Consider the following 21,346-nt stretch of genomic DNA (forward strand, 5'->3'; position numbering starts at 1 on the left):
TTAACTCATCTCACGTCTGAGAACAAATTAGCAGGCGTCCGGACGTTAGCCGACGTCCCGCCGGAGGAGAAGCCGAAAGTCAAAGGTCCGCCACCGCCGGTTCCCAAAAAACCCAAAAACCCATTCATCAAGCTCAAAACGGCTCAGTTGATGTCCGGCGAGAGACGAAGCAAAGACCCGCCCCGTTCCGAAGAGCGGGCCAGGAGGAGACACACGGTGGACGTCCACAAAGGATTCCCCAGGACCAATCAGGACATGTGTTGGCTGTGGGACCAAAGGGGCGCCTGCGCCGTTCGCTCCGACGTACGCCGTCTGTCGGCGGACCTGGAACGCTGGGAGGGCGCCGACGACCGGTACGGAGGCTTGGTGGACTTTGACTACTGCGCCCGGGTGGCGCAGCTGTCCCCGGACGAAGATCCCGTAGACTTGGACATGTTGCGGAGGAGGGTCTTCCTGGAAAGACGCAACTTGTATCAAAAAGCAGCGCCGCCGCCCGCCAAAAAAGCTCCCGATCCCTCGCTTTCCCGGGCGGGGTCAGACCGCGAGAGCCCGCCGCCGTTGCGGCCGGCCCCCCGGCCCCAAGGGACAAACCCGGGGGACGGTTCTGCCGACCGCGATCCGAAGAGAGACGGCGGAGATGAGGCCGATTCCTACAAGCCGGTGTCGGAACTGGTCAAGGAAAGCGTCAGGAGGAGTCAGGACCGGGTTAGACCGGAAGGAGCCAAAAGCCGGGGTCCCGGCCTACCCGAACACAACCCCAGTGTCAAAGTGGCCCAGATGAAGAACGCCTTTGACGTGCCCAAAAAATCCAAAGAGAGGCCGCGGGAAAGCCAACCGTCTCCAAAGAAAGGTATGTTGGGACGCCGCTTCACGCTGGTCCAATCTACGGCACGGGGGCCGTTTGTGGCCCACCATCTCCATTTTAGCGGCACGTGCCGTATTTTAAATATACATTTTGACTCCTTTTTCACCCTGCCCACTAAACTTTTATCTTCTTGCTTTTCAACTAACCTTGCGAGCCGTGTCAAAATCTAACTTTTGTATTTTGCGGGCCGCAGAAACCCAACGGCCGTCCGCAAATGGCCCCCCGGGCCACGCTTTGGACACCCCTGGTAAGAAAATGAAAACAACAAAATTCTCCAATGTATGGGGGGTCGCCCAAGGCCCCCGCTCGCCACCCCGTAGCTCCGCCCCCCCCCTCCATTCACACATCGGTGGCATCCGGCGCCTGTTTGTGCGCATGTGCGGTAGCCCATCGCCGAAGCGAAGCCCATTGAATGGAATAACGGCGCATTTTGGGGCGAGAACGACTCACGGCTTTTGCGCAGGTGATGAGAGCAAAAGGGATGCGAAATTCCGCGAGCGGCATCCTGACACCCTAAAACGAGGAAGGAGGGGCGATATCAAGACATTTTGGGGCGTTGTGTGCGTGTGTGTGCGTGCGTGGAGACAAGGGATTCTGGAGAAACGGGGCGCGCCGAAAAACTCCACACATTCATGTGTCGTGATTGATTGTCGTCGGGAAAGAATTGCATCCATTTTGGAGGTAAGAAGAGCGACGATGCGTGCTTTTTAGTGAGCTTTTTTTAAGGGGGGGCGGGGGGAACCGCCGCCGCCGCCGCAGCAGCATCCGTTATCTCGTAGGCTGGGCTGCCTGGAAATATCTGCACTTGCGTCAGCCGGCGGCACACCGCTGCGGCTAGCAGCTAAGCTAGGCTAAGCTAAGCTAACATATAGGCGAGACTAGCCTGCCAGATGTCCGACAACTGGAACGTGCGCACGGTTCTTTTTGTCGTTGACACGCCGAAATGTTAAACACTCACCTTTTTTTTCAATGACGTTTTTCGTGACACGTTCATGTTTTTCCCCGAACGAATCAGCCCCGCAGAGCAGCTGCCAGTTCGAACCGAGCGAAGCCACTCACCGCTGGGTTAGCTAACACGCTGTACCCCATTTTAACCTTACACTTTTTTTCTATTATCATATTTCTAATTATACGCTGATTGCGTTAAAGAATGGCAAGCGGTTTTTGAGCAAGCATCTGGATCCGATTAATCGACCCAACCCTCTTCAATGATGAACGTTAGCTAGGGCGGCTAGCTAGCTAGCTGACTAAGAAACGCTTCCTGTGGGGTTTAAAAACGTTCGAATGCGCACCACGCCGGCTTTCAATAACCGCAGGCACTTTTCTGCTTCGTCAGATGAATTCAAATTGTTGAAAGGACCACATGAGTCAGGGATCGGTGGTGGCTAACGTTAGCGGCTAGCCACCGCCATTGTTTTAGCTAGCCCTGTGCAGATGTTGCCTCCATTGATTCACATCTGTCGCTGAGGACATTATGCAAAACAGCAAAATAGACAAACATCCCACTTATTTGGATTTGTCCACACGGCTAAAAGATGCATACTGGTGTTTTTAATTTTCATTGTTTTTTTTCTCTCTCTTTTTAACTGTGTGACTGCACACCACTCAAAAGACAAGCTCTGTCCTGAAGTGACATGTCCTGTCCTCCAGAATTGCTCTTCATTTTAGGGTCATATGACTGCCCGTTTCAACCTGCCCTTGTCTCCTGTGTCCAGAAAAATTTGTCCTGATTTTACATGTCGTGTCCCAATGTCCTTTTTTTTTTTCCTTTTAGTCCGGCAAGACAATTGTTCGAGCCATGTCAGTCACTTAGTTGTCATGGCGATTTATACCGGTGGTTCTCAACCGACAATAAATCTCGTGGCGGCCTAATCTTGCGAGATCTCGTGTCATCTCTTTTATTCAGCATTATCTGCTAGCTCTCATAATTTGCTAACAGCAATAAACCATTTTTTGTGTGTAAATGTAATTGTGTGGCGTGTTTACAACAACAACAAAAAGTGAGCAGAAGGTGCATGTTGTGTTTTGGGCCCGTCAGACATGTTGCGGCGAGTTGTGCGCCAGAGCAAGTTCCGCCACGTCTTCGGCCAGGCGGTGAGGAACGACCAGTGCTACGACGACATCCGCGTCTCCCGCGTCACCTGGGACAGCTCCTTCTGCGCCGTCAACCCCAAGTTCGTCGCCATCATCATCGAGGCCAGCGGGGGCGGGGCCTTCCTGGTCCTCCCTTTGCACAAGGTCCGTATATCCCATATGGCCAAAAAAAAAAACCATTTATAATTAAGAAATAAACAACGTTTCTTTAAAGGTTTATTTACAACGATCCTGTGGAAAAGGTTCAGATCAAAATTACGAATTTGAACGCATTTATTCTGCTATTTTAAGCAGTAGTTCTTTAATTAGATGACTAAACTACTTTTCAGGTAGAATTAATACCTAAAAAAAGGCCTTTTTCTTCTTGCTGTCAACTGGAGACTACATCAAGAGTCGTCTAAAAACGGCTGGTATGAAAAGAGTTCATTATAGGGCAAATATGAACTTTTTACTGCCAAAAAACGGCAACATTGGTGGACTCCATATGATATGATATGATTATGTTGGAATTCCTTCAGTGAACATGTGATAGCCTCAATGAGGGGCGCATGCATCGAGTCAGGCAATTGCCTACAATCTTTCCACATCATTACTTGGACTTGATGAGCCGGAACATTGACATTAACGGCAGAAGATGAGCAATCATCCTTGCCCTGAGCAACTTGGCCTGAAGATGGATCCCCATATGCTTTTTTGCGTCATATTTTAAAGAAAGAATTTCAGGCCCGTAAGCAAAAAAATTTGGGAAAAAGTCGACCTAGCGGGGTAGTCTGAAAGCAAAATGATTTCAAGGTGATAAAATGATTAAAGTAGGACTGTGTGTGTGTGTCAGACGGGACGTATCGACAAGGTGTACCCAACAGTGTGCGGTCACACGGGCCCCGTGCTGGACATCGACTGGTGTCCTCACAATGACCTGGTCATCGCCAGCGGCTCCGAGGACTGCACCGTCATGGTAAGGCGCCTTCTTCCTGGCAAAAAAAGCGAAAGAGGACGTTGCATCCATTTTTCAAAGATTGTACCAAGTTGAGATTTTGGATGTATTTGTGTGTGTGTGTGGGGGTGCAGGTTTGGCAGATCCCAGAGAACGGGCTGGAGTCTCCCCTGTCGGAGGCCGTGGTGGTTCTGGAGGGTCACTCCAAGAGGGTGGGCATCGTGTCTTGGCACCCCACCGCTCGCAACGTACTCCTCAGTGCCGGTACACCTTTTTTGGCTTTTTTTTTGTTTTTTTTTTTCCGTAGGGGCAGGTGATTTTGGTCCCCTGTGGTGAAAGCAAGTTTTGCAACATCTTAACTGTAGTTTTTTGAAGTGAGAGATTCCACACGTGAAAGAAAACGCTTTTTAAGGGCTTGTATACTATAACAGAGTGCCACAGGGCGCCATCCTAAGTCCCCATCATTTTCTCAGCAAATCAAAAAACAATCTCATTTAAACCAGGATATTATCAGGGGGGAAAATGCAATTGTTATGTGGGGGTTGGCAATTTTTAAGAGTCAAGATGACAGAAAACTAGGTACTAGGTCAAAGAAAAAATGTCAAGATCTTTGTTTGTTCACAATTGTTTTACTTTTTCTTTTTTCTTTTTGCCGTTTCTCTTTTGTTTTTTCGCTGGGGGCCGACAACACCGATTATAATTAAAATATTGGCGTCAACATGAAAACGATTTAATCATGTTTCTAAACAACTTTACAGCTATTCATATTTGACATATTTGATTTTGACGCGCGCAGCCCGTTTTGATGTCTTACCCCTAAAGTTGAGGTTGCGCGCGTGTCCCACCCGAGGCTGCGACAACCAGGTGATCATCTGGAACGTGGGCACGGGCCAGGCCGTCATCAGCCTGGACGACATGCACCCCGACGTCATCTTCAGCGTCAGCTGGAGCCGCAACGGCAGCCTCCTCTGCACCGCCTGCAAGGACAAGAAGGTCCGCGTCATCGACCCCCGCAAAAACAAGATCGTGGCCGTGAGTTCCTTTCTCCCTTTTCACCAAATGTGTGGCTTAAATTTGCCTCGCGTTCCAGTTCATTTGCTCTTATTTAGAAGAGAAAGCTGTTCCTCGGACTGCTTTTGACTGTATTGATAACCATAGTTGCACACATAAATACAGACATGCGAAGATTTGCAAAGGTAGCAATCATTTGTGTAGTAACGTTCCAACTAATTTGCTCTTATTTTGAAAAGGAAAGTCATTTTCTTGCAAGTGTGAAGAGCGCGTTTGTGTATTCAGGAGAAGGACAAGGCCCACGAGGGAGCTCGGCCCATGAGAGCCATCTTCCTAACGGACGGCAAGATCTTCACCACCGGTTTCAGCCGCATGAGCGAGCGCCAACTCGCGCTGTGGAAAAGCGTACGTAGCCCTTCCTGTCAGCCGTGCTGTTCGGCTCCACTAGGGGGTGCCGTTAGGCAACGTGTATCCCTGTCAAGTCTGATTTTTAAAAAAAAAATGCTTTTGTTGGGGGGAGAGTTGTTGCTTATGTCCTTCTCTCTGTGACGCGTGCGCACTCGCGGCCAACAACGAGGCGCTCTGTAGCGGCCATGGAAGATGTATAATCAGCTAGCCAGCTAAAATCAGGAAAACAGCAAAAAAAATAAATAACTTTAAGCGCTTCACGCCAACAGTTGAGTCGCCCGCGAGTGTCCGTCCGGCACGTTTTTGGACATTGTCTTCAAAAGTCCAAATGAAAGGTTTGCGCCTCCCCTTTTTGGTTTTTGCCGGCAGGACAACATGGACGAACCCATCTGCGTTCAAGAGATGGATTCCAGCAACGGAGTCCTGCTGCCCTTCTTCGACCCGGACACCAACATCGTGTACCTGTGCGGAAAGGTCAGCCCCGAGCCGCGCGCCCCCGGCGCCGACCCCCGCCTGACGCCTCCGCCGCTCGCCCCTCCCCCAGGGCGACAGCAGCATCCGCTACTTTGAGATCACGGACGAGGCGCCGTACGTGCACTACCTCAACACTTTCAGCACCAAGGAGCCGCAGCGGGGCATGGGCTACATGCCCAAACGCGGCCTGGACGTCAACAAATGCGAAATCGCCAGGTGGGGAGCGTCTGCGAAAAAGCCGCCGACCCGCCCTCTCGCTGATCCGCCTCCCCGCCTTTCAGGTTCTACAAACTCCAGGAGAGAAAATGCGAGCCCATCATCATGACCGTCCCCCGGAAGGTGAGCACGCGCTTTTCTTTTCAAATTGAGAGCAAAGGAACTGGATCGCGGAGCGACTCAAGGAGTCAGACGTAAACAAATTAAAAAACGGAAGTCATAAAAACGTGATGGGCGGAATGATGAAAATTGACGCTCGGCGCGTGGCTGTCGGTCAGTCGGACCTGTTCCAGGACGACCTGTACCCCGACACGGCGGGGCCCGACCCGGCGCTGGAAGCGGAGGAGTGGTTCGCCGGCAAGAACGGCAACCCCGTCCTCATCTCGCTCAAGGACGGCTACGTGCCCACCAAGGGTCGCGACCTTAAAGTGGTCAAGGCCAACGTCCTGGAGGGCAAACCCGCCGCCGCCGCCAAGGCCGAGAACGCCGCCAACGTCCACAAGAACGTCTCGTGTCATGCTCCTGCGCAGCCCGCTACCGTGAGTCAACACATACGCACATACAGAAAACATACGTATATTTATATTATATATTTCTCCCGACCCCCCCCAGCAAAAGATGGAAGATAAACTGGAAGAGGTCCTCCGCGAGTTCAAGTCTCTACGTGACCGCGTGATCCTCCAGGACCGGCGTATCGCCAGACTGGAGGAGCAAGTCGCCAAGGTTGCCATGTAAGTCCCGCCTCCCCGTTCCAAAAGGCTCCTCCTCCTCCTCCTCCTCCTCCTCGCCGGACCCAGTTTGGCGCCGCCAGGGCCAACATTCCAAGAAGAACTTTTTTTCCCCCTCCTTTTTCTTCTCTTTCTCCCGCCACGCCTCCGCACACAGACGCAGAAGGAAGTCTTACCTTTTTCTTTTGTTTCTTTTCAAAGCCATGTGACCTTTGCGTAGCCTCAGTATTTGTCGTCATCTCCCGTCTTGCCAAATATTACCTTCTGACTTATTCGCGTGCAGTTTCATGCACATTTCTTTTTTATATTTTCTCTCATGTTGTACATACATTCCAGATAGATTTTTTTTTTTTTTTGAAGCAACCCCCCCCAATCAGACCCTCGCCCGCCGTTTTTTGTCCATCGATGAATGTGCAAGAACTCCTTGAAATGTGTGACAAATGTAAACATTTGGGGGGGGCTTTTGGCCAGGTGGGCGGCGGCCTGGTATCCCCGCTGTAAAAAAACATCGTGCACATTGTAGTGGTGCCTCTTGTCAGTGTGGGGGGCTTTTTAAAGTACACACACGCAAAAAAAAAAGAGAGAGAGAGAGAGAAAGAAAGGCCGCCCTGTCTGATGAATTTTGAGTGTTGGGCCGAGGAAAATCTTGTGTTTGACGCCGCCTTCGCTCATGACAACGTCTGTGCACATAATAAAGATTTTACACTCCAATACGAGACTCGGCGCCTCTCTCCGTGCAAAAAAAACAAACAAAAAAAAAACACACACACAGAAAATAGATGGCTTTTCTAACCAGTTTTGTTTCAGGGGAGCGCACCTCAGGACTCCAGAGCACCCGGAGAAAAGCCAGTGGGCACGAGGAGAACATGCAAACTCTGCACCCGTTTCAAACAAATCATGTAGTATATTCAGAATTTCAATGATTCTTTCTCATATGGGTGAGCATGCGCAATGGTTTTGGTATTGGTATTGGTATTAGGCCCATTCCTGGCCTTATTTCAAGGTATTGGTTCTACGTAGTCGGGGTATGACAAAAAAAATCCAATCGGGTTTGTCACCCTAATTATGTGGTATCGTCTACTCTCAATGACAAATAACAAAGTAGAAGAATAAAAAACAAGAGAATTAGTCGGTGAATGAATATTACTACAAAACCCCAACATACAAGTATTTTCATAGCCTTTGATTATTCCATTTAGATATTTATCCCTCTATTTTATTTCGTGAAAATAGCCCAAATTGTTATGAGAAACGTTTTTTTAGATGAATAAAATTTGTATTTTAATAACATAATGGAATTCAAACTAGCGTTGCGGCAAATGTGTTCCGGTGACCCTAGAAAACGCAATTTGAGCGTTCAATATGGAAACGTTGTTGGAAGTAGGTTTTAATTTGGTATTTTCTTCCAAACAAAGCTGCGCACGTCCACTTTGAAGCTTTGGCAATTGCAGAAGTGGCCCACTTCCTCCTCGCAAAGCGTGCGCGGGGCGGAAGCGCCTCGCGTATCTCAAAACCTCATTTTTTTTTCTCGTTGTCAACGTTTCCTGTTTCTACGGGCCGCGCGTCACAGTCGGCGTGCGGCGCCTCGTCTTCGCCGGCCGACGTGACTTGAAGGCATCGTTGGGTTGCGGGCTCAAGGTAAGACGCTCGCCGTCTCTCGTGTGGTATGACGATGACCGCGCAGGCCGCTTTGGGGGTCGGCCCTTCTAACGCGCCGTTGCGGCTAACTGCCAGAGACCGCAGTGGTGATGTCGGGCTCAAGTCGCCACCTAAATTGGCACCAAAGTCCCACATTGCGATTGCGCGAGTCCCGGTCGAGCTGGAGTCTTTAGGTGCCAAGTCCACCTCGTCTTTGACTCACAAGTCCAAGTCAAGCCCTAGTCGTTAGGTGCCAAGTCCGAATCAAGTCTTAGACTCACAAGTCCGAGTCAAGACTCCGAGTCAGAGTCTCCAATCTTTGACTCGTGAGTCTGAGTCAAGCCCGAGTCGTAAGGTGCCAAGTCCCAGACGAGTCTCAGGTTTTTGACCCGCAAGTCCGAGTCAATCCGGAGTCTTTAGGTGCCGAATCCGAAACAGGTCTCAAGTCTTTGACTCACGAGTCCGATTCATGCCCGAATCGTCAAGTCTAGCTCGTCGCGATGGTAGATAAAGCGAGAGCAAGCCACGCCTCACAGACTCACTCGTAATACTCATGGATGCCAAAAGAAGACTCGCCGGTCAAGTCTTTTGTGGACGACTCCAAGTCAAGTCGCAAGTCCTAAAATCCCCCAAACAAGTCATAAATCCAAATCCTGGGTCATACACCTCATGTTTGAAGCAAATCCTGAGTAACTGTCGCAAAAACCAAGTCGGTCCGATCCAGTCAGCCGCCAAGTCACGTCATCGCAATCAGGTGATCTGGCCTTTTGTTGTTCCTTGTGAAAAAAAAAAAAAACAAAGTTGCACAAATAGTGTTGGTGAAAGAGCGTTACATCACGACACGCACGAGAAAAAGTTCCTCATGTCTCTTGTGTCCAGCTGCTTCAGAAGCATTCACTTGTTTTGTTTTTCTTTCAGATGGTGGCTTTCAGATTGAACCGGATTCTGCTTTGGGGATTGTCTGTATTGGTGGTCCCCTGCAGGTTGTCTACAGTCTTTGAAGACTTTAGTCGAGGAGTTACGAGTGCAGGCGGATCTCCTCTCGATGGAACTGTCTCTGGAACCAAACCTACAGAACGAACGCAATCTTCTAAATCTTCCGCTGGCTTGATCACGCAAAAGGATTCCGGTGCATTCCCGGTCATAACAAGGACATCTTCTCCCGAGAGGTCCGATCCTACCTTGGAATCCGCCTCTAGAGGAGTGACGTCCACGCCGGCAGAACCCTCAAAGGCCAGCTTCCGGTCTACTCTAACCCCAAATCCAAGTCAAAAGACACGCGTAGACATAGCCCCTACTGGTAAATTAGCTCTTTTCGGGATGACCTTCACACCAAACCCTCTGGAACCGAGATCCAAAGCAAGTTCAAATCCAATTCTCATACAAAACAGCAGCCCTTCTCCGGCTTCCGGGACTACCGGTAGACCGGCTCCCACCGGCTATCGGAAACCTCTCGATCTTTCTGCCGCGAGAAGTCCCATCTCCGCACCGGAGCCTCTTCAGTCGTCGGGCTCCAGTTCTGCCCCAGACTCTACTCCAGTCTCGATCCGAGTCCACAACAATCTGTCTGGTTTTGGGACAACCGGAAAAACCTCTTTGACCGGTAGCCCCAATCGCTCCGCCGTCTCGGACGCAAAGTCTACCTCGGATTCGGTCCAAGGTCCCAGGAGCTCCGTAGGTTTTGGGACAACCCATAAGTCGTCTTTGACTGCTAATACTGAACTTACCAGAATGATCTCCACATTAGCGCCCCACTCATCAAGTTCTCCTCCAGTAACAAGCCAAAGGAGTCCTGCATTTGGAACAACCCATGGCGGCCTCACATCTCGAGCCCTTCCCAGCTCCGCCTCGCCGTCTACCGCAACCGGAGTCGTGGGCCGGATCCCGACGACGCCTCCCACCCCGCCCCCCTGCGCCACTCCGAAGACTTCCCCCGATTCCCGAGACCGATCGTGCTCCCCCCGCGGCGTGGTCAAACCCTGCCTGGCGGCCATGGCCTGCCTGGCGGCCCTCGCCGCCGCCTTCATGGTTTCCACCGTCGTCCTCTGCGCCAAACTGTCCGGCAGGAAGTACAAGCTGAAAAAGGCCCAGGACCAGACGGAGATGACTTTTATGTCGGCGCTTTTGCCCGGGAGGAGCTACGCCGGCGTCGGGGAGCGCGGTCCCGTCTCCAACGGGGTCCTGGTGATCCACAGCGCCGCCGACAGCGACGAGGACATGGGGGACAACCTGACCCTCAGCAGCTTCCTTCCGGAAGGTGACAGGTGTGTTTAGAAAGGACGGCTTTCACTGCGTTTTCCGACGTTATTGATAGAAGCTAGCTCCCGGCTAGGTCCAAAAGTCCCATTGGCAAAATCAGGTCCCGTAATATTTGTCTCACTTATGATGAACTTTCGGGCAGCGCGTCGGACAAGCGGTGAGCACGTCCGCCTTACCGTTCTCAGGTTCAGTGGTTGAACTTTCTACGTCCGCAGAACTCACCCAGTTATTTTTTCAGAAAATGGCGCCGATGTCCCGAAAGTAGTAGTCCGACTTTGGAGGTCGGGTGGGACGGAATTTAGTCCGTGCGGAGTTTTTTTGGATACGTATGAGTTTGAAGGTACTGTTTGTTTTTTAAGATTCCTAATATATATGTATAAATACATATGTAATTTCTTCGCTTTTTATTTGTAATAAATTTGCAAAAGAAAAAAAACAACGCTTTTTTTCTTCCTGTTGCGGTCTAACAGAATCAAAAATTGAATTTTGAGGTGGAAAATAAATTCAAAGTTTTGACGCTAATTTAATTGGCGCATATTTTTAGCATTTTTGCAATTTTTTTAGCATTAAGCTAGCAGACTTTCACAGGACAGCTATGTGCTTGATTTATGTCTAGTTTTACTGTCAAGCTCAACTGGGTTGGTCCCGTGTCCCTTGTGTACATATGAAGTAAATTCTTAGCTTTTTATGGCTAATAAATGTTTTTTTTCTTCATGTTGTCAGTAGTGCGAATTAAGCTAACAGCCCTTCATTCGGCGCTTACGGGGTAGTTTTGTATTCATAGGATTTGCTGTTTTATTAGCGAATCTTTCGTGTAAAAATAGCATGAAGCTAGCAGACGTTTGTTAGACAACTATGGTTGTTTTGACTCCTCGGGTCTTGTGAGATGTTCCTTAAGCATTTGCGCAATATCTTTTAGCATTAAGCTAGCGACTTTTCGTTAGGCAGCTCCCTTGGTGATTTCTCTTTTGGATTTACAGTCAACTGTCTAATCGGGTCACTCCTGAGTTAGGGTCCAACTGCAGAAGTTTGCAAAGTCCTAGATGAGGAAGCAAAGGTATCAAAGTGTGTTTTTGAGGGGGGGGTTCCTCAGTTTGTGCTTCCACATTTGTCACATTTTGACAAAAGAGTGAGACCGCCAAGTGTTGGAACGCTGCCGGGAGGTGTGGGCGACACCGTCCGGGCCACGAGTCGTCAGCATCTTCGCCCATGACCATATAAAGTGGCAAATGTGCCACTCCAGCAGCCGGGGAAAAAATCACTCGCCGTTGTTTCCGAACGTCTGCGCGCTGCCCCCGTTTTTTTTTTCCCCTCCCCAACCCCCACTGTGGAGGTTAGCCAGCCGCACAGGAAACACGAAACTCTTCCTGAATCGCGAACCTCCCGCCTGACCTGCATTTTTTTTTTTGGGGGGGGGGGCATGCAAATTGCGAGTCAAACTGGCACATGTTGTCCAAAGCTGCCGACTGCCACTAAATGAATGAAGTAGTAAAGCAGGGTGTCCAAACTTTGGCGCGGGGGCCATTTGCCTTCTTTTAAGGCGGCCCGCCGAAAAATCACATTTGCTAGCGATTCATTTGTCGCATGTATTTTAGGACAACCCAATATACTTTAGTACTTCAAGCTAATTTTATTACTTTAGTACCTAATTGATGCCTTTAGCACTTAATTACCTTATAAATTACTCTGGTATTTAATGAATTAAAGTCATCAATGACTTTAATACCAGCGTTTTTTGTTGTTGTTTTGTTTTGTTTTTCTTACACCTGGGATTGATCGGAACAAATACCCAAATAATCGATTTTATTGATGAAGAGTTAAAGTAATTGTTTAGGTACGTGTTTAAATGTATATATATAGAATGGAGTCATTGCGACCCCCACCTCCAGAAATCCAGGAGTCGGCCCCACCTCCACCTCCACCTCGGCAGCGGAATAATGTCAACTCCTGGCTAATGGGAACAATCTGTGTGAAGCGGACAGGAACCGGGACGGGGACGGAGACGGGGGATGGGGGGAGGAGTAGCCAACTAGAAGGAAAAAGGGGAGGGGGGTCCGTTCATGCTTTTCAGCACCGTCCGTCTCCGGCATTCCGCACGCGTGGACCGCTTTGCAACACATCTGGAGTTTGGACTTTTCCGGACCGGCTCTCCATCTCCATCTCCATCTCCATCTCCATCCTTCTTCTACGCGGCTGCTGGCCGGTGAGTGTTTTCCATCAGTCGCGAAAAGAAAGGCATGAGATTGGGCTCCCCTGCCGTGAAGCGTTCACGGTAACCTCCGGTGTCAGGAATTTGCAGCCTTAAATCCAATTCTCAATAGCAACATGCTAAGCTAAATTGTGAGTTGAGTTCACTGCTTGGAGGAAAATAAGACTTTCCATTTGAATGTTTATGTGTCACGCCACACAGGCGTGTGTGTGTGTGTGTGTGTGTGTGTGTGTCTGGGTAAGGAAAAAAAAGTAAACTCCGCCCACTTGGCCAGATGAAGTTTCACTTGGCCCGCCTTGAACGCAGACTGCGGAAATCAAAACTCCAGGCAAAGATGCCAAAAAATATCCCGCCGCTCACATTCTAGAAAATGCAAAGTTCGCCACACTGGATTCCAACGTTTATCGTCATTTTTTTCTCAGCTAGCACTGTTAACACACTGTTAACACCCCAAAGTGGCATTTTTGCCCAAATGATCTTTTCTCAATTCCGGTTCCTTCGCTTGCCAGAAAAGGTTCGGAGCATTTCTTTGGTAACGGGGGCCACAAAAACATGGCCCGAGTTCAAAAGGCAACATAACGAATGCTTTTCACGTGTTTCCAGATGGGGGTGTCAAACGCGCGGTCTGCGGGCCGGTCCCGGTCCGCAAACGAGTTTGATCCGGCCCAAATAAGTATACAAATAAGCCGATTTTCATGCGTGCGGTGATTTTATTGGGCCGGCCCACCCGCGAGGAAAACCTTTGAGACGATGTCACGAGATATCGCAGACATCACGGCCTTTCAATCCGCGATGTCGTCTTTTGGCGCGCCGCGGGCGAGGAACTAAGACGCGCTGTGGTGTCCGGATCCCGCAGGGACATGAAATCGGCTTTGTACGACTGGGCCGAGGGCAGCGCCGACTCGGGGGAGGCGGCCGGCGAGCCCGCCGACCGGGCCCGGTCGGCGGGGACGCCCGACGTCCTGGGCCAGGTGACGGATTTCCTGCGAGATCACAAGGCGGTGCTGACGGCGGCCGCCTCGCTGCTCCTGATCGCGCTCCTGGCCGTGTGCGGCGCCGTCATCCTCACGCGCCGGCGAAAGTTCAAGTCCTACTACCCGTCCTCGTACCCCTCCAGGATGTACGTGGACTGGCGGGACAGGAGGGGCGAGGCCGCCGGCTTTCACGAAATCCCCCAACCGCCGCCGCCCGCCGAGGGCGAAGGCCGAAGCGGCGATTCGCACAAACAGCTCCGGGCGGACATCGCCAGGGCGGCCCGGAACCTGAGGACTCCCGCCAAAACCCCGGACGCCTCCGGAGAAGAGGCGGCGGGCGGCCCGCCGGACGGGTCGCCGCCGGGTCCCGTCGCCGCGCCCTCGCCCGCCTCCTCCGATGAAGAGGCCCCGGGCGCCGTCGCGAGCGAGGGCGGCCGGCCGGCCCAACCGGCGGCGGCGGAGAAACCCCGAGACGGGTCCCCGGAGCCGGCGAATCCGCGGCCGCCGTCCTTGCATCTTCGCAACGACTCGGCCACCCTGCAGCTCATCGCCGGCGAGAAAACCGCCTTCTGAAATGGACGGCAAACTTTTGGGACGGACCCCCACGTTTTGGGGACGGAGTTGTTTTTCTGCCCAAAAAGAAGCACGCCGTCGGGGCGCGACGAGCGACCGGCGATCCGTCCCGGCTTCGGCTCGGTCTTGGACTAGCGCGCCCGGGGGCCAGGGCCGCCCCGCCGCGTCCGTTTGCGCGCCCCGCAAAACTATAGGATCTTTTCTGTCAACGTTTTAAATGGAATCAAATCTTGCAAACGTTTCGGGGTGCCAAACACATTCTCACGCCGACTTGAAAAACAAGTGATGTTGTGTATATATTAGGGCTGCGCTTAACCATTTTTAATCGTTGATTAATCTTTCTTTTTTTGGAGAAAAATATTTTAAATTCCTACCCTTGTATTCAGAATTAGGACCGTTTTCAAACGACAACGGCATGAAATGACATTTATGATTCAGTTCCGCAGCGCCAGAAAATAAAATATGATGTTATCGTGACAAGTGCATCTGATTCATCGTCATGAGGTTGAAAATTTGACAATCTCAGTCATTTTGAGTCTCTAAAAAAATCGATTAAAATAATTCATAAGTTGATTGCTCTCCTGTGGCATCTGTATCTTGCTAACTTTGCAAGAAAATGTGCGTGGTTGCCATGGGAGACGAGCTAAGCTAAATGAGTTTCAGCCGTGCGAGGCCGCAGCCGCGGACGACGAGCAAAGCCGGCGTGACGCCTGGGACGTACGACTGAAGCTGCGAGACCGCCGCTGTCGTCGTAGTCGTTGGTGTCCACGAGACGGACCGCGAACCGGACTGGACATCCGGCTGTCGTTTGGACCCTCATGGCGACCAACCGGTCAGTCAATAGGCTCTTGTTGTCGTCCTATATTTGGCCACTGGGGGGCGTGATGTTTCAAACCTTAGCTTCAATTTAAAACCCCATCACGTACCGGTAATACTAACAGCCCCCTTTGGATGAAAGACTTCAGACATTTTTGTCACATTTGCCTGTTTATTTTGTATTTTGCTCATTTACACAATGATGTGAGCAACAGCAACAGGTTAAAGCGTTAGCGTTACATCCGCAAGTTCTGCAAGCTCGCCGCTGTGGGGGAGAGAGGAAGTGACACGCTGGGCAAAGAGGAAGCGGCAGGCGCTCTCAGTTGGAGGCCCGGGCCGCCACCTGCCGCTCATCTCCTTGCTTGAGACGATAATCGGCCAGCGCCGCTTTGATGGCGTCCTCGGCCAGCACTAGGAGACAAAAGAAATATATATATATAGTTTCATAAACATTCACAATTCTTCTGAGATCGTAAAAAAGTTACACACTATATTGTATATTCTGATTAAAAATGTAACTTGTGTAATGTTAAAAAAAATGTAACTCCTTTTTTTTCCAATTCTTTTTAAAAGTTGAAACACATTTAGATCTAATCCAAACACAATTCTGTGTTTACATGTGTTGCTGCACCATGTGTGGAAAAAATGCAGACTTTGCATATCACCGATGCGAATATTTGTCAAAAATGCTCACGATTGTTCTGGGATTGTAAAAAAATATATAAAATACCACAGCCGACTATATTGTAAAATTATGGATAAAAATGTAACTCGCCTTGTGAAATTTAACTCCCATTATAATTTTTTTTCACAATTGTCTTTAAAAGTGGGAAAAATGTCTGTAAAATCTAGACCTCTAATTCAAACAAAATTCTGGTTACATGTGTTGCTGCACCACGTTTGGAAAAAGCGCAATGCTAATTTAAGTTAGCTCATCCATGTTGTTTCGCATTCTCTGTTAGCGTTATGCTAAGCGGAGCGTAACGTACTTGAGCAGTGCAGCTTGACGGGCGGCAGGCACAGCTCTTTGGCGATGTCCGTGTTTTTGATGCTCAGCGCTTGGTCCACCTGAAAGACAAAAAAAAAAGTGGGCCTTGGGAGGCATGCGGTCTTTGCTAGCTTGCGCGCCGTTTGCCCCCCCCCTCACAGATTTGCCCTTGAGCCACTCGGTGGCCAGCGAGCTGGAGGCGATGGCCGAGCCGCAGCCGAACGTCTTGAAGCGGGCGTCCACGATCTTGCCGTCCTCGTCCACTTCGATCTAGGACCACGGACAAAATGTTTCAAAATTTGGGGTGTGAATCCTCGCCCGTGGCGCGCAAAGAGTTCATTTGCGAGAAAAAGGCAAGTGAGGCTTGGTGTGTGATTTTGGAGGTCGGACCTGAAGTTTCATGACGTCGCCGCACGCCGGTGCGCCCACCAGGCCGGTGCCCACCTTCTTGGAGCCTTTGTCCAGGGTGCCCACGTTTCTGGGGTTCTCGTAATGATCCACCACCTTCAGCGCACCACAGCACAAACTCATCTTTCCGCATAAATCCCAAGTTTGACTTTGAACCGAGTCTTATTATTTCAACGTGAACGACAGTAAGCTTTTTTGGGGGTTTTTTTGTCCCCATTTCCAACTTCTGTGAGCGGGACGCCCACACAGACAAGGAGACTCCATTCCAGCATGACGCATGAGCCACAATACAATAAACACATTAGGACAGGATATCATTGGTTACCGTGGCGACCGCCAAGGCCTGAACTCCACCTGACCTCCCCAAAAAAAGAAATTCTGCAAGTCACAGTGACCATAGCATTACATTACAACATATCGCACACACACACACACACACACACGAAATAGGCTCCACATATGTACAGCTTTAAACATTTTAATGTGTTATTTACATCTACCTATTTACATATTTATCGTTTTTGAGATGCCTTCAATGTGTGCATTAGCCACAAACCTCCCCAAAAAATCCATATATATATATATATGTATGAAGGTGAAATATGGAAAACCCGAGGGCCACATACGGATAAATAGAAAGCGATAAGACCCACATTAATATTATTTTTATTTTGCTGTGGAAAATGTGGTCAAAATAACTCTTGCCAGCAATTACACATTTTCTGTCCAGGTGATGTGGCAAACGAGGACTTTTTTCTTACACATTTCCGTCTACCATCAAACTTTTTTATTAGGTAAAATAGCATTGCAAGCCATGTCAAAATGTATTTTTAGTATATGCCACGGGCCGAAAAATGTGGGTGCCGGACCACGAAAGGCCCCCAAACCATAGTTTGGGCACCTCTGATGTAACCTAGTCAGCTCTGATCCTTTTTTCTTTTCTTTCCATTTTGTTTCTAAATCTTGTGACGTGTTTATATCTTACTGATCGAGATTTTTGCTCCCATTCTTTCTTTTATTAATGCACCAAACATTTTTTGATCATTATTACTAATAATGAAAGTGATCATTTTTACTTTCAACCTTCCAAAAATCAGCGTGGCGCATCTGAGTTTATTATTGCATTTATTTATTTTTTAAAAGAAAATAATTTTCTTCTCACCTTTGCTCATGTAACACTTTATTTATCAACACTGATGCCATTACCCAACTGTTAATTTTATTATTATTATTAAAAATAAAATGTCAGAATGGGTTTCCTACCTTCTGGTGATAGCAACACTGGGAGAAAAATTCCGGAAGAGAAAGTCTTCTAGTGAGTAAAGTGAAAGGACTGAGGCATTTGTTCGCCACGGTGGCCGCCATGTTGCTTCTTACGACAACAACAACACGACCGTAATGACGCACTTTCACAGCGGGAGCGCTATTTAGCACTCGCTAACGGCTAACAGCTAACAACTACGTCACGGTACGTCATAAAAGGGGCAGGAACACTCATTATTGTGAAAACTATATATAAGTCGTTTTTCGGTACTTTACTGGACGAATTTTTCCTCTGGCGACTTTTTGCTTTTACTTCTTTTATTTACTTAAAGTATGTGTTACAATTTGAAAACGTTTACGTAATGATACGTTACCCAAGGTTTGGGGACAATTACCACTGCGCATGTTTTGCGCAGTGCAAAATTAAAATATTGAAATACTGTTGCAGTTATAGTAGTAATAATCCCTTTGTTGTTTTTATTCTGGTGACGTTTTGCTTTTTCAGTCAAATTTCTGTACTTTTACGTCTTACATTTTGAAAATGTCGATCTGCAATGATACGTCAACAAAGCGTTGAAAACAGTCATTAATGCACACCTTTTACGCAGTCCAAACTTAAAATAGTAAAATAGTAATAGTAGTTCTTAGTGGTACGTGTAATTCGTCTCTGTACTGGAGTACTTCTTCGTATATATATATATATATATATATATATATATATATATATATATATATATATATATATATATATATATATTTTTTTTTTTAAGAAATTGTTCATGTGAAAGGGATTATATGTCAGTGAAAAATAGTTTTTCATATTGACGTATGGATATTTTCTGTTCAATAAATGATGGTTCGGGGAAAAAATGAATTAGTAAATATAAATTTGTGCTGTGTTTTGGGGATGAGAAAGATCAATTTTCAATTTAAGAACGGGAGTGACTTCATAGTAAGTACTGAAAACAGTACTTTTGACATCTCTCTTAATTGAAAATACAAATATAATACAGTACTTCTTTGGTCCTTCTGATTTAAAATTAAGTGAATGCTTGACAAAAACACATCAACAATTGCAAGGTAAGAAAACTATTGTGTCACTTTTTATTATAAACTGGCCAGGAAGCAAAAAAAAAATAAGGGAAGTTCCATAGTTGCACAGGAGTCAGCAGAAATACATTTCATGTCTGGATTGCTTGGAATCCAAGGCAGCTCATAAGGTGAGGCGTCAAAATGTTTCTTTTTCTTTTTTGTTTTGTTTTTTGCTTTAGCTCATGAGTGGGCTTATAAAACAGAAACGTTCCAAACCGTAAACTTTCCATGTGACAGTTGTGGAGACCCCGAAAAGATTTTGTAAGAGTAAAGGAGAGCTACCACTGTAGTCAACAATCTTTGATTGGTAACTTAAATATTTTTTAATGCGAGTGGAGGCAAAACGAAATGCGTGCAAATCCTTAGGAAAGCTGCGCGCCATCTTTCAGGAGAGCCCCGGAGATGAGCGTGGATTACATCGATTATGACAACTACACGGCGGACAACGAAACGGACTTGGACGTCAGCGTCCCGGGCGCGCCCCGCGCGGGCGGCGGCCCCGGCTCCCTGACGCGCTTCCTGGCGGCCGCCAACGTCCTGGTGTGCGCGCTGGGCCTGGCGGGCAACTCTCTGGTCATCTGGATCTGCGGCTGCAAGACCAAGCGAACGGTCATCACCACCTGGTACCTGAGCCTGGCCGCGTCCGACTTGTCCTTCTGCGCCCTGCTGCCCCTGCAGACCGCCTACATGCTGACCTCGCACTGGCCCTTCGGCTCGGCGCTGTGCAAGCTGACGTCCTCGGCGCTCTTCCTCAACATGTACAGCAGCGTCTTCGTCTTGGTCCTGATCAGCGCCGACCGCTGCCTGCTGGCTTCCTTTCCAGTGTGGTCGCGAAATCACCGGACGCTCGGCGGGGCGGCGGCGGCCGTGGCGCTCATGTGGGCCCTCTCGGCGCTCCTCACCCTGCCCTCGCTGGTTTACAGGCGAACGGCCGTCCGGGAAAACGAGGTCATGTGCTACATGGCGTACACGGAAGCCTCGGCGCACGGGGCGGTGGTCTGGAGCCGCTTCGTCTGCGGCTTCCTGCTGCCTTTCCTGCTCATCGTGCTGTGCAGCTCCGTGCTGGCCGCCAAGCTGCGAGGGATGAGCGTCAGGTGACCTTGCGTCGTTCCCTTTTTCGCTCTGGTCTCGAACCCCGCTCCTTTGGTGTTTGTTTGGATTTTCCTCGCCTAACGGCCCGTTAATACCCGATCTTGTTCAGCTCAGTCCTGACGTCGGGGTCTGACGGCCCCTTAGCTACTCGATCTTGTTCTGCTCAGTCCTGACGTCCAGTTTAACAGCCCGTTAATACTGCATCTCGTCCAGATCAGTCCCGACGTGCGGTCTGAAGCAGTCCGGCAGCGTTTAACACTCGATCTTGTTCAGACGCAAATGAAGGCAATTTAGTTTGAAAGGAAAGCGCTGCTCGTCACGCCACGTCGAAGGGAGTCGCGGCTCACATCATTTTGCAAAGACGGACCAGTAATGCAAATTATCGACGTGTTGTTTCATGTTCAAGTTCATTTGCCCTTCATTTGAAAATGAAACCAAAACAACAAAAACATGTACGGTTGCTGGCAAACCCAAATTTCGAGACTCTGGTTCATAGTTATACGCAGGTTTGCCAAATGTTGCTCTACTTCATATTGACTCCCAATTAAATTTTAGCCCTCTCATTGATTTTTAGATCCACCAAGCCCTACAAAATCATGGCAGCGCTCATCACCTGCTTCTTCGTGTGCTGGATTCCCTACCACACGTTTGTTCTCCTGGAGCTGAACGTGAAGAGCCACAACCTGAGTAGTTTTCGCACCGGGATGAAAGTGGGGGCCACTCTGGCGGCGGCAAACAGCTTCCTGTCGCCCGTTCTCTATGTTTTCATCGGGAACGATTTCAATCAAATTCTAAGACACTCGTTGACGCAAAGGTTGGCGTCGGTGATGGCGGAGGATTTCCAAACGGGACGTTCTCAGTCGTCGCAAAACATGCAAAACTTTTGATCTTTTATTAGATGTGGATGTTGGTATAGATGTGTGTTATATAGGCATAATACTTCTTGTGATTAATGATTTGATGACATAATTGCCTTGTGGGGGAGATCACCTCAATGGTTTCCGTCATTTTCACTGATTCTAAATGAAATTTGTCCGTGCTTATAAATGTAGGAAAAAAAGTCTCATTCAAATTTGACTGGGAGCTGGCCGTTTTGGGGCCGAGTACCACTCAGACATTATAATAATAAATGAATCATTTGTGGGACTGGGGAGGGGGAACAGTCACATTTTTACTTAATTTAGAAAGTGTAATATTTTAATCCACTTTTATTTAGCATTAGAACGATTAAATCACCCTTTTTTCCACTTCTCCAAATGTATAATCATTAAAGTCATCCGAACGCTAGATGGCGGTGTAGTCTG

The 21,346-nt window shown here is 48.8% G+C and overlaps 5 protein-coding genes across 8 annotated transcripts; 4 read left to right on the plus strand and 1 right to left on the minus strand.

The window, feature by feature from the left end:
• The first annotated feature begins 1,226 nt into the window (after positions 1–1,226).
• coro1cb (coronin, actin binding protein, 1Cb) lies at positions 1,227–7,441 on the plus strand. 3 transcript variants are annotated; one of them, XM_088435262.1, is made up of 11 exons: positions 1,227–1,546; positions 2,904–3,103; positions 3,792–3,914; positions 4,028–4,157; positions 4,744–4,925; positions 5,190–5,309; positions 5,682–5,786; positions 5,857–6,002; positions 6,068–6,125; positions 6,281–6,541; positions 6,615–7,441. In XM_088435262.1, exons 2-11 carry the CDS (start codon positions 2,906–2,908, stop codon positions 6,735–6,737), a joined length of 1,446 nt encoding a protein of 481 aa, XP_088291388.1. In that variant the 5' UTR covers positions 1,227–1,546; positions 2,904–2,905; the 3' UTR covers positions 6,738–7,441. The 3 variants fall into 3 exon arrangements, with proteins under 3 accessions (XP_088291388.1, XP_088291389.1, XP_088291387.1); XM_088435263.1 differs by having other exon boundaries at positions 1,248–1,328; XM_088435261.1 differs by lacking the exon at positions 1,227–1,546 and adding an exon at positions 1,689–1,930.
• Positions 7,442–8,120: 679 nt separating this feature from the next.
• selplg (selectin P ligand) lies at positions 8,121–11,079 on the plus strand. Its single transcript, XM_088435407.1, has 2 exons — positions 8,121–8,368; positions 9,287–11,079. The coding sequence occupies exon 2, from the start codon at positions 9,287–9,289 to the stop codon at positions 10,640–10,642; it is 1,356 nt and encodes a 451-aa protein (XP_088291533.1). The 5' UTR covers positions 8,121–8,368; the 3' UTR covers positions 10,643–11,079.
• A 1,608-nt stretch (positions 11,080–12,687) lies between these two features.
• Positions 12,688–14,863, plus strand: tmem119b (transmembrane protein 119b). The gene is made up of 2 exons (XM_088435501.1): positions 12,688–12,830; positions 13,693–14,863. The coding sequence occupies exons 1-2, from the start codon at positions 12,688–12,690 to the stop codon at positions 14,381–14,383; spliced, it is 834 nt and encodes a 277-aa protein (XP_088291627.1). The 3' UTR covers positions 14,384–14,863.
• A 488-nt stretch (positions 14,864–15,351) lies between these two features.
• On the minus strand, positions 15,352–18,025 carry LOC148412181 (uncharacterized). Its single transcript, XM_088434746.1, has 5 exons — positions 17,859–18,025; positions 16,578–16,691; positions 16,347–16,457; positions 16,189–16,267; positions 15,352–15,610 (listed from the first exon to the last, which is right to left on the minus strand). Exons 1-5 carry the CDS (start codon positions 17,958–17,960, stop codon positions 15,519–15,521), a joined length of 498 nt encoding a protein of 165 aa, XP_088290872.1. The 5' UTR covers positions 17,961–18,025; the 3' UTR covers positions 15,352–15,518.
• LOC148412182 (chemerin-like receptor 1) lies at positions 17,987–21,316 on the plus strand. 2 transcript variants are annotated; one of them, XM_088434741.1, is made up of 3 exons: positions 17,987–18,063; positions 19,340–20,044; positions 20,617–21,316. In XM_088434741.1, exons 2-3 carry the CDS (start codon positions 19,353–19,355, stop codon positions 20,927–20,929), a joined length of 1,005 nt encoding a protein of 334 aa, XP_088290867.1. In that variant the 5' UTR covers positions 17,987–18,063; positions 19,340–19,352; the 3' UTR covers positions 20,930–21,316. The 2 variants fall into 2 exon arrangements, with proteins under 2 accessions (XP_088290867.1, XP_088290866.1); XM_088434740.1 differs by lacking the exon at positions 17,987–18,063 and adding an exon at positions 19,046–19,078.
• Positions 21,317–21,346: the final 30 nt, after the last annotated feature.

The sequence above is a fragment of the Hippichthys cyanospilos genome, chromosome 15, assembly GCF_059441005.1.
Source record: "Hippichthys cyanospilos isolate Australia breed blue-spotted pipefish chromosome 15, RoL_Hcya_1.0, whole genome shotgun sequence".
NCBI lineage: Eukaryota > Metazoa > Chordata > Actinopteri > Syngnathiformes > Syngnathidae > Hippichthys > Hippichthys cyanospilos.

What these genes read in the sequence shown, in the direction of transcription:
- coro1cb (XM_088435261.1), top strand. Translation starts at nt 1,858, where the DNA reads ATGTTTTTCCCCGAACGAATCAGCCCCGCAGAGCAGCTGCCAGTTCGA. An exon ending in CAACGTACTCCTCAGTGCCG is followed by an intron (nt 4,158 to 4,743) that starts GTACACCTTTTT and finishes GTCCCACCCGAG; the next exon opens with GCTGCGACAACCAGGTGATC. An exon ending in TCATGACCGTCCCCCGGAAG is followed by an intron (nt 6,126 to 6,280) that starts GTGAGCACGCGC and finishes GCTGTCGGTCAG; the next exon opens with TCGGACCTGTTCCAGGACGA.
- selplg (XM_088435407.1), top strand. Translation starts at nt 9,287, where the DNA reads ATGGTGGCTTTCAGATTGAACCGGATTCTGCTTTGGGGATTGTCTGTA.
- tmem119b (XM_088435501.1), top strand. Translation starts at nt 12,688, where the DNA reads ATGCTTTTCAGCACCGTCCGTCTCCGGCATTCCGCACGCGTGGACCGC. An exon ending in TTCTACGCGGCTGCTGGCCG is followed by an intron (nt 12,831 to 13,692) that starts GTGAGTGTTTTC and finishes CGGATCCCGCAG; the next exon opens with GGACATGAAATCGGCTTTGT.
- LOC148412181 (XM_088434746.1), bottom strand. Translation starts at nt 17,960, where the DNA reads ATGGCGGCCACCGTGGCGAACAAATGCCTCAGTCCTTTCACTTTACTC. An exon ending in GCGACGTCATGAAACTTCAG is followed by an intron (nt 16,458 to 16,577) that starts GTCCGACCTCCA and finishes CCGTGGTCCTAG; the next exon opens with ATCGAAGTGGACGAGGACGG. An exon ending in CGTCAAGCTGCACTGCTCAA is followed by an intron (nt 15,611 to 16,188) that starts GTACGTTACGCT and finishes TTTGTCTCCTAG; the next exon opens with TGCTGGCCGAGGACGCCATC.
- LOC148412182 (XM_088434741.1), top strand. Translation starts at nt 19,353, where the DNA reads ATGAGCGTGGATTACATCGATTATGACAACTACACGGCGGACAACGAA. An exon ending in CTGCGAGGGATGAGCGTCAG is followed by an intron (nt 20,045 to 20,616) that starts GTGACCTTGCGT and finishes ATTGATTTTTAG; the next exon opens with ATCCACCAAGCCCTACAAAA.